The following is a 10655-nucleotide window of genomic DNA, read 5'->3' on the forward strand; positions in this document are numbered from 1 at the left end:
CACCAGAGTTAGGTATTAGTAGTATAATCTTTTGATTCCAATTGTCTCAAATAAAATCCACACTTTGCAGCAAGTTTTGCTGAATGAACATCATGACTAAGCTTTGAATAATTTGGTTCTATTACATTTTTAATAACATTTTCCAGTTTAGTGCTTTCTCCYTTCACTGTAATGGTTGCCATTGTAAGTTTATAAGCAGATTTCCCAGCAAGAGGATTTTTTTGTCACCCAGAGCTTTCCTATGGAGACACACATCAATATTAGCAACCATTTTTTAAATTGTACTTACGACTCAATTATACAGCTACCAAGTGCACTYCATTTCTCCTCATTAACAAGATCACTCACCTTTACTGAAATTTATATTATGGAATTTATAGATATAAGAGAGGATACTGTAAAAAGCTGTACTTTTTTTCTCAGTGCTGGCAAGACAAAAGCTTTACGTTTCTGTTCCAACTTCTGACCAGCATGTGTGAAAAGACACACCGTCATCCGCTTTGAAGCTTAAACCACTTTATAGCTATGTGTTTTAAAAGGGCTTTCCAGAAGTAGAAGTGTGACTACTTAGGACTGTGTATTGCAAGCTAATCATCTAAAGCAGGTATCAAATGGTATGAAAAATACACAGATGGTTACCAAGAATCTTTCCCTCCTGGTGGAACAGAAGAGGTAATTTATACATTAGCAAACTGAAAGTAATCTCATTGCTCTCGGAAGAAAAYAGACAAATGCTGAGTCTTATCAAAGATACTGCAGCTGTGTTTCTGACCCTCAGGAAGGAGTTAAAACTACACAGTGGTAGCTGAAAGCCTGTTATTAAGATCCCTAACCAGCCAATTACAGTCTACTCTGATCAGAAAGTACTCCTATTTTCACGGATGAGGTTTTAACTCTGTCACACTAACTTTTCTGGTCATTTAACTGGAAAGATCCTCAAGAAAGTAATTAAATTTTGGAATTCCTGGGGACAATCCCAAAAAAGGAGCTCAGCTTTGAATGAAGGATTTACACTGCTTTACTCTGACACTCAGCTTGTGAAGAACATTGTTCATAGAGCACCAACGATTGTGCAGGTGCCACAACTGCCTGCACTGTAGTACATACAGGGCACAAACAGAAGTGTCCTACCCAGCCTGGCTGTGTTAAAAACAGGCAAAGTTCTTGGGGAAAAGTAATAGCTTTTTGCTGGTTTGTTGTTTACAGTATTGGTTTGGTTTGGGGTGGGATTTTTTTTGCTAACAATGTCAGCACTCTCTTTTTTCCTTTCTAAGTATCTTAATACTTTCTTGTTGCCTCAGACTTAGTATTTTGGTTTCTGATGGTCTCATTCAGTGGCCCAACTGCCTCTGTCCCAGGTACAAACTTTTTTTGAATCCCTACCGAGGAAGAGGACTGCAATGCCTGTCACACTTTTGGCTTTGGCTCTTACACAAAATGCAGCTTTGTCCTTTTTTCTTTTGCCCCTCTGAAAGTCATGKAAGTGTTTGTAATAAAATGTTTCTTCTTCCACTTGTGAGAGACTTAGTAGATCAGCTGAAATTGTCTGGATATTCTAAACTTATAAGCATCATCCCACCAGAGATGTGTTCTTGAATGTTAAATTTAGGCTAATTGGAGGCATATCCTTTAATTTAGCAAGCTGAGGTTACTAATACAGATCAAGAGCTAAAAATTAACAGTGGAGATGATGYATGCTAAATGCCTATGTGATATCTTAACCTATAATTATACAAGTTCTGTTAATAGTGAATAATTCAAATCTTCAGAGATTTCAATAGTCTAATGGGTTGTAGTTATTTCCAATTTACATTATGGTTGCTAGGTTTCATTAAAATGAGCAAAAGGCTGCATAGCGTAGCGGAAGAAAATTGGTGTTTGAAATTATCACCCAGAAATCAAAACATGAAATTTAAATTAGAAGGTGTCCAAGCAACAAAATGACACCAAAGCCAAGCACTGATAATGAAAGTAGGAATACAGGGAGTTTGCAGGGATTATTAAAGGAACACAGCACTACTAGCAGCACGCTCCGTAACAGCGGTACCTTAAATTCCACACTACTGTATGTAGGGAGTCCAAAACATATTGCAAACCTCAATTAAGCCTTGCTACATTCTGAATTATTTAAATTTTGTTATCACTGATTTGCAGGTGGCAGGCTGAGGCATGATAGGCACATGGCTTATCTGGAGTCATGGGATGACTCAGTAGGATGCGAGAGCTGAGCTGGGGGCTGCAGCCTCCCTGGCAGCCCCTGATGGTACAGACACACCACAGCCTCCCTGGCAGCCCCTGATGGTACAGACACACCACAGCCTCCCTGGCAGCCCCTGATGGTACAGGCACACCACACCACAGCCCCGGGGGCTGCTCAGACAGCCCCTCCACCAGCAGCCATTGCCAGCTTCAGCTTCAGCTTCATGGCACAGTCTCTGGCCTTCAGCTGGGCTCAGACTCGTGTCTTTGGGRAGTGTGCTCTACAGCAGATCACCCAGAGCAACTTGGGTTAAAGTTACTGCTTTCCAGAGAGCCAGAGGGAGTTGTTATTCACCTGGATCACTGACTTGCAGTGCAATCCCATGAACACATCAGCACAGTGACAAGGGTGGCAAATCCAGCAGGAACTTGGAATGACCGCCTACAGCCAGCACTGCCGCCGGGGAAAGTGCAGGGTGGCAGCCCCAGGCACATGTGTTTCTGCGGACCTGGGACACGGTTTTGGGAGGCCATGGTGTACAACCCCCAAACCCAAAGGACAGCCATGGCCTCCTCTGAACCCAGCCCACCTGGGCTTTGAGAGTAAGYGCAGGTTTTGCTGACTCAGGGCTTAAACCTGTCAGTGTGACTCATTGCTTGCAGTCACAGGGCTGTGGTCCCCCCATCTCCTGCTCTTCTGAGCCATACCAAATGCAAGTGAACTATTTTTGGAACAAGAGGGTTAATTTTATTACTTGAGAGATAATAAAAATACCAGGTTAGTTAATAGGAATGAGAAGTGTTTGTTACAATTTCGTAGAAGTCAAGCTGTCTGACATGTTTTGATATCAATATCTGACYTTAAATTTCTTTTTAATTCTTCTGGAAGGCACTTTTAAATATAGAGTGTCTCTGCTTCTTATGAGCAGATTAAAACTAAAATAAGTCTTCTTTTCTACCTCAAGTTTAGCTATTTCCTTAACATTTAGTCAGTTGTTCCTGTTGCTTTTTCAAGATTCAACCTCAAATTCCTCATTTGTATATAATTTCAATTTCTGAACCTACGTTTAAGTATCTGAATTTCTCTAAAAAGACAGAAGTACAGAGGGGTTTTGTTTAGACTGTTTTTTTTAATATAACCACTTTGAAGCTCTGCAGTTGCTATGTTAGTGAGTAAGCCATGGGATAAAGAGTTATAATTAAATAATTATTTCTTTATAAAAGAGGTCTTTCCAACATCTYCTTTTTATTTTACTCTGAATCAAAATAACCTCTTACATCTCAGTCTGAAATACACATATCCATTTTGCAACATATTGCTAAATATTTCTAATTTACATAAGAAGCAACAGCAAAACTCCACATACATTATGTTAGTTAAATTATTATTATTATGTAATTACATAATGGAGAAATAGCAAATTCAAACTCTTAAAATGCTGATCATGGAGTATATCAAATTATAGCATTGCCTCAACTGCAGGGCAAGTGTGCTTGGTGGCACACCCTCCTTCATGCAGAYGATGGGATAAACTGGAGCACAACAWAGCTCTTCTCCAGGAAACTGAAGGAGATATTGCAGGTCTTYGCTGTGTCCTGAACCAGGACTAGAGTTCCTTYAGGGCTCATGGCTGCAGGTCTTAAAAGAARCAATACCTGGTGAATCACAGTAAATAYGCATTTCATTAGAYCATCCAGRAAACTGATGTGCTTTTGTGGGAAGGTTCCCTCTGAAATTGCAAATAAAAAGAAATCCTTCCCAAGTCTGCTTTTACAGCAGACCCCAGCAGGGGTGGATTTGGCTCAGGATCTTGTGCTGTATCCATGAGACACCGCGATGCCCAAAGCCCCTGGAGCCTTGCCCTCCAGGCTATGAGTACTCTTGAGCAAACCACATYAACCYCCCACCAGTCCAACAAAACAGTTTACCTATAAGAATCACATACTTTAATAATTCAGTGCCTGGAAAACACTTTCAGATTGATAAATGCCTTGTTACTAGTCATGTTAAGCAATAACAACACAAATCAATAAAAAACATCAAATAATTAAGACTCTTCAGTCACTTAACACCCACTGCAACTGCCATTAGCAAGAGGTTTGAGGGCTGTTCATAAATCTCTTTAGCATATTATAAATTCCCCATAGAGCACTCAGATGCCCCAGCTATGGTGATATATGCTGCAYACACTGCAATCCTGTCCCTGTGCTGTTAACTGTAATGGTTTCACATTTAAAAATTGTGTCCTGGGAATATGGACACGGCACACTGGAGACACATTAGCAAGAAGAGATGTGAATGGTCAGAGCATGCAGGAGACCAGACCGTGACTCACCACATAACCTGGAGGAACTTATTTACCTTCTCATTTTAGGTGTAACCCTCTGTGAGAAATGTGTCAAAATTTAATCTCTTCATGGACTGTCATGTACTGTGTTTCATGATATTTAGAAAGCAGTTGGAGATCACTGGGTAAAGGYTGGGGGTCTTGTCAATCTGTTATTTCTGCCTTCAGAGCTTTCTTTTCTTGTGTCAGGTCTCAGAGTTTAAAGGAGTTCTTTCTRACTCTCTGCATGTACTTTGTAAAACTGGCTGCTAGTGTCAAATGCCAGCATACTCACAGGGCGTAAACCATCTGGTTTTGTTGAAACTAAATATTCCCATGTTTACTGAGAAAAATAGATGCAGACACTTTCAGTTCTTGCAGCTGTTCCTTCCTGGGAAACAGTAGGAGAAGAATTTTTCTCTCCAAAGCAGAGGAATAGTAAGCTTGATTGACATCCTGCAAACTGCAAATCTTGCAGGCCCGAATTATTTTCCTTGTTTTGCTTCAGAAGTCCTTCCCCCTTCCTCACTTGGGGAGTAACGCCTCAGCAAGTGTTGTGTAYTTCTCATAGTTTGTGGGCAGTACGACAGGCTGTCAGGGGAACTGAGATTGTATCACATGCTAATAAACATAATTTAAAGAAAATAAAACAAAACAAAATAAAACAATCCTTCTCATACTTTTAAATAGTTCTGACATAGAGAGATGAAGTAACCTGTGATACATACCCTTGGTTAGGCCTCACCTTGTCCTTATTTTGCATGTGGCTCCCAGAGGGCTCTCTCCTGCCTTCCAGACTCTCTAACCCAGCTGGGAGCTGGTGGCATAGGGCAGGGGGACCTACTCTTTTCCAAAAAATAAGATTTTTCAATATAAGTCTTACTAACTATAACTATTCTAAGTTTTTTAACTGTTTCAGTGTTGGTTCTTGGCATAAACAATCTGTTTTCTGCAAATTTCCATATCTGCCCTGCCCAGCCTTTTAAACATGCATAAAAGGCAATGATGGCATAACAACATTCACAGGAATCAAGGGTCAGTATCAATCTACAAAACAATCTTGTTCTTCAAACAATTCTGTTGCCAAGGTGTTGATGAGTATAGCATTTGTGTATCAGTCAAAGACTTGATGATGTGTTTTTCAAACAAAAACTAGWTCAAGATCAAGAGAGACAGAACAGCACTACTACTGAACGATTGGGGCATTCAGCAAACACAGACCCAGACTCGAGTCCCTGGGCCAGTGAGTGTTTAGTTGTTCATACAAAGATTTGCGGTTCCAGGCGGGGATGCCAAAAGAACCAGTATGGATGCAGAAGTTCAGAGAAGAGTTTCTCACATCCYTGCTACATGCCTCCAAATGCAAACCACTGGCTAGCTGGGGACTCTCCTCCCCTTGGTTTCTCAGGAAGGTTGAGAAAGTCTTGGTTTTGTCTCAGTGTAGAAGACTAATTATTTTACTTTTACATCTAAAAAGGTTATAACCAAAACCAATTATTTACTCAGTTTTAGTGTAAATACTGAAAAATAAAAAAGGGTCATAAAGTACTACAGAGTGGGATCTGTTGTTTTTTTCTTCTTCTATCTCTTAATCTAAACTTTCTGAACAAAACAGGGATAATTTATCTGCAGATTTTCTTTATTTTGCAATTACCTTGATACAGTTTCTTTCCATTTCTGACTAAAGAGACAGGATCTGTAAATATTTTTGTAAGCAAACTCTCCTAAGAAAATGCACTGTTGATTTGAATCACTAATTTCCATCTCGAATTAGAAACTGGAAAAGGGCACTCAGGAGGCAGCAGTGGTTCAGCCATTGCCTCCCACAGAGRATATGCCCCTAATTACATGGTAGAAAACTAACCACATGGCTCCTCCTGGCCTCTCCCCCCCATCACATAAGAGCTGCAGTCAGCCCTGGGTTACAGTTTATAAAGATGATAAAGTACATAAAAAAATGAGCCATAGTGATGGGATAATGCTGTAAAATACTGCCTTGTATTGTTTACCAGGTAACTGATGAGAGACCTAGGAGGGCAATGTAGCCGAGGCCATGTTTTTTGAAACCTACAGTGCCATAGTAAATAACTTAAAAGCGTATGTGGGGTACTAACTTTAAAGTGCAGTGAGTAGCAGTTCTGTCTGAACCAACGTAGTGTTACCAGGGAAGAGTCAGTAACAGCAGAGATGCTGAATCAGTGCTCTCTAGCTGGGGAAGCAGCTCTCTCAAATTCACAGCAGCAGCCTAAGTGAGAACTCATGTCTACACTGTAATAGTTTAGGGAATGACATTTACTAAGACAGAGTTGTTTTGCCATTTTCTTTGGAAATGTCTGTCTTTCAGATCTGACAAACTGAGCAGAAGAGCAGTGCAAATTAAAGGTCACCTTGAGATGGCATGCTGATAAGGAGAGGAGAGTTGACACATGGGGTATTTAGGGTAAATGACACTGTGACCACGTAGGAGAAAGTCAGGAGCAAAGCCATCTTSGTGGACATAAGAGGAATTTTCAAAATAAGTGAAAGGTAATTCACAAAGGTGAGCATTATTAATGAGATTTTAACAAGGCATCAGTTACAGCTTTCTCTTGTATTTGAATCACCAGTTAGCTGTCTTTGGCTGTATCTGTGTRTGGTATAACGCCAAAAATTACTGAACATCTACCCTTCATCAAAGAAAATGCATTMATTCAACAATAACTATTTCTTCCTGAATCACAGAAGACAATGACACTCATTCTCTGGGCTTTTAATCCTGTTTATTGGACGTGGATTATGCCAATGGGACATGTCCAGTTTTAACCCACTGAGAGTGAAACCCACATATTTGTGTCCCTGCTCAAGCTATGAAAAAATGGGGGTGCAAACTTTACAAGATTTTGCAGCCCAGTGAGGTAACTTTCCACCCCCTTGACAACCCAGGTACAACTGGGCAGTAACTGTCACCCAGCCATGTTCCCAATAAAACAAGACACTGGCACAGAATCTACTGGGAAAGCAGTGATCTATTTTTGCAGCTTGTTCTGTTTCATAGTATCTCTGCTTATTAAATTATTTTGTTGTTATGATATGCTGCTGAATTGTTTCTGGAGCATGATGACATGCCTAGTAAAAACAGTTGTTAGGGGATTATGTTTTGCTCAGTGTACCTGAAAGTTTATAATCCTACAGAGTTTTGGAAGATGCATTAATTGCACTGTTATACCATAGCAAAAGGCAATTTCATATTCCCATTTAATTGTCAAAGCAGAATGTTCTGCAATAATATATTATTAGGTCTGAACCTGATGTTGTGATGGCTTAAAATAGCCTTCAGGGCAGTTCRGTTGTGTGAAACTAAACTGGGACAATTCCTAAAAGCTCAAGAGGGACTGYAGATCTATTGGTTTTGGCAGCAATAAAATAACTGGGATAAGGATGAACTTTTAAAAAGTGGAATAATTATTTTTCCTAGTTTAATGAAAAACAGAATAAAAACATTTTAGGATTTTTTTTYCAGTTTAGGTTTCCACTACTCGCATAAAATTGGAAAAACGGGAAAGGATAGCTGTGTGTGCTTTTAGCTGATGAGCTGAAATTATATTTCCATGTATCCTGTCCACCTGTGTAGGCATTTCAAAAGAGTGTTCTTTCACCTGTCTGGACACCTACCATCATCTGATACCTAATCATGGCCCTGCCTTGTCTAATTGCTTTTGTTTTGCACACAGTCATTTTCTTCTAATCAAGAGATAAAAACCTGTGTTTYGACATTATGTAAGGTAGCAGGATTTTGCTGGCTTTGTGGACTGATGGAAAAATTCAAGTTCAAGCTCACAGAGATGAGTTTCTACATCATCTATATTTAGGCATTTAAAGGAGAGGTCTGTTTTTTCTAGAACATCTGCACTTTGTTACTTTGTCAACATCCATGCATTTATCTGCTCTCCCAATTCACAGTGGGTTTTCACCACCTACATTTTAAAGCACTTCCATGTCCATCCAAGGCAAGCATCTGTTGACAGCAGTATGTAAACATGTCTTTAAGAGAGCTCATCTTTAAAAAAGGTCCAGAAATCACCAAAGAAGTATTCTYAGCMGGTCCAGCYGCAATGAAACACGAACCACAAGAGYTGTCTCTGATGACTGCGTTAGAAGAGGGCTACAAAGAGCCCAACTCGTAATTGCAGTTATGACGGATTTATTTTTAATAAACGGCTAGGAAGCACAGGTGCGGTGCGAGCGGGCGGTGGGGTGACCCTCGGGGGGCACGGAGGCTCCCGGGACTCATTTCCCACCGTCTGTCGGTGGCGGCCGGGGGCACGGCCGGGCCCGCTCCGCTCCGCTCCGCGCCTGCGCCAGCCAGCCCGCCGCGCCTGCGCGCTGCCGGGGCGCCGAGCGGCGGCGGCGGGTGAGGCGGCACATGCGCCCTGGCGGCTCCTGAGGCGGGGAGGAGGCGCGGGGAGGAGCGGTGGCCGCGTCCCCCCATTTAGCTGCGAGGGAGCGGGAGAAGCCGGGCGGCCGCCGGGGACCGCCGGAGGGGGGTGGGGGGAGCCACTGTTGCTGCGGCCGCCGCTCCCTGCTGCTCCTYCTCCGTGGAGCGCCCTCCACCCCGCCCTCTCCCCGCCCGGGACCGAGTCTGGTGGCCACAAAATGGCGGACGGAGAGCTGAACGTGGACAGCCTCATCACCCGGCTGCTGGAAGGTGAGCGGGGCGCCGCAGGGAGCCGCAGGACACCGCCGCCGCTCCCCGCGGGAACAAACGGGACTGCCGGCGCCGTGCGGGGCCAGCGGGGGCAGCGCCTTCCCCGCGCCGCCGGGCCTGGGGTGGCGGCCGGGAGCGGCTCGGCGCGTCCCGCCGATGCCCCGAGCCCCGGCCCTGCAGCCCCGCGGAGGGAGGAGGAGCTGCTGTGCGCGGGGGGTGCCCGCCCTATCTGGCTGAAGGGGCTGTCTTCCTATTTAACAGCGAAGGGGAAAAAAAAAAAAAGCCTCATTTTCCCTTTTTCTTCTCTTCACCCCGCTGCAGCTGCCTGGCTGAGGGGCGAGGAGCTGGGGATACCTCGCTAGCTGAGCTCTTCAGCGGCCTTTTCCCCCCGCCCCTCCGTTCGGGTTGTAGTTGCAGTCCTCCGTGTGTAAAATTACGTCTGCGAGCTGCGTTAGGTGTGGGGTTGTGCGTACGTGAGTGTCGGTGGGAGCAGAGGGATTTAGTGCGCTTACATTCCTCAGCCTGCCTACGGGGCAGTCTCCAGAAGTGGCCCTCATGGATGGCTATTAAAGCTGTGGAGTGTTTTGTTTGCATTAAATAGCGATTCTGTCCCTTAAAGTAACGAAGAAGYTAACTTAGTGCCTGCTTTTGGAGAAGCTGAGGAATTATTGCTAGCATTTTCTTTTTATTTAAGTTACGTCTTGAATGTTTAGTCTTCTTGGGCCTCTTCTTCCATTAATCTTTCATTCCACATTCAACAAATACCTGGTATGCTGGAGATGAGAGTACTTGCATGGGTATGCGCTGTTCATTTATTTGGTTGCTGTACTCCTTAGATAGTTGGATCACATTGCAAAAGATTTATAGAAAGGAATTTATGGAGCCTGTATAGTTTGGGAAGTGAAACAAGTCTTTAAGGCTGAGTTTTATTCAAATGAGTTACTACAAAGTGGGGTTTTAGGGCATTAAAGACTTTTTAGTAACTGTTATCTGATCTTTTTCGATGTGAGAATTATGAGCAGTAAAATAAATTTTTAAAAATATGTAAAATCTTTAGACAGTTGTGCTTATGTCTGTGATTTAAGGTATGCAGTGTAGCATAGTATGAAGAAACAAGTATCAGTTGAAGTTTCTCTTTGATCGCTAACGCAGATAAAACTTCCTTTTTCTAGATGTTGAAACCCAGATTAATAGGTAGGTTTTTAAGACAAACCAAATAATAACCTGTAAATACTGACTTTGTAGGGCAGATTTGTTTTTTTATCAAGATGCATGTATATTTATGGTTCTGGGGTTTTTGAGACACTTTAAATAATATGTTTGAAAGATAGCTGTTTCACATGAGTGTAGTTACTTAAATTTCGATTGCTTTAAGAGGAGGGGATTCTGTAGTGTTTTGGTATGCCACTTGTTGGATTGTTCTGTTCCCTCTGAAATATTACTCT

The 10655-nt window shown here is 42.5% G+C and overlaps 1 protein-coding gene across 1 annotated transcript in view; it reads left to right on the top strand.

The window, feature by feature from the left end:
* The first annotated feature begins 8916 nt into the window (after positions 1-8916).
* Positions 8917-10655, top strand: part of PPP1CB (protein phosphatase 1 catalytic subunit beta) — a 29520-nt gene continuing 27781 nt past the window's right edge. The window contains exon 1 of the mRNA XM_057371248.1: positions 8917-9210. Within this exon, the coding sequence (XP_057227231.1) occupies positions 9159-9210 (52 nt within the window). The 5' untranslated portion in view covers positions 8917-9158. The remainder of the gene's footprint in view (positions 9211-10655) is intronic.

This window comes from Malurus melanocephalus, unplaced genomic scaffold (assembly GCF_030028575.1).
Source record: "Malurus melanocephalus ecotype Western Australia unplaced genomic scaffold, MMel_1.1 scaffold_5, whole genome shotgun sequence".
Classification (NCBI taxonomy): domain Eukaryota; kingdom Metazoa; phylum Chordata; class Aves; order Passeriformes; family Maluridae; genus Malurus; species Malurus melanocephalus.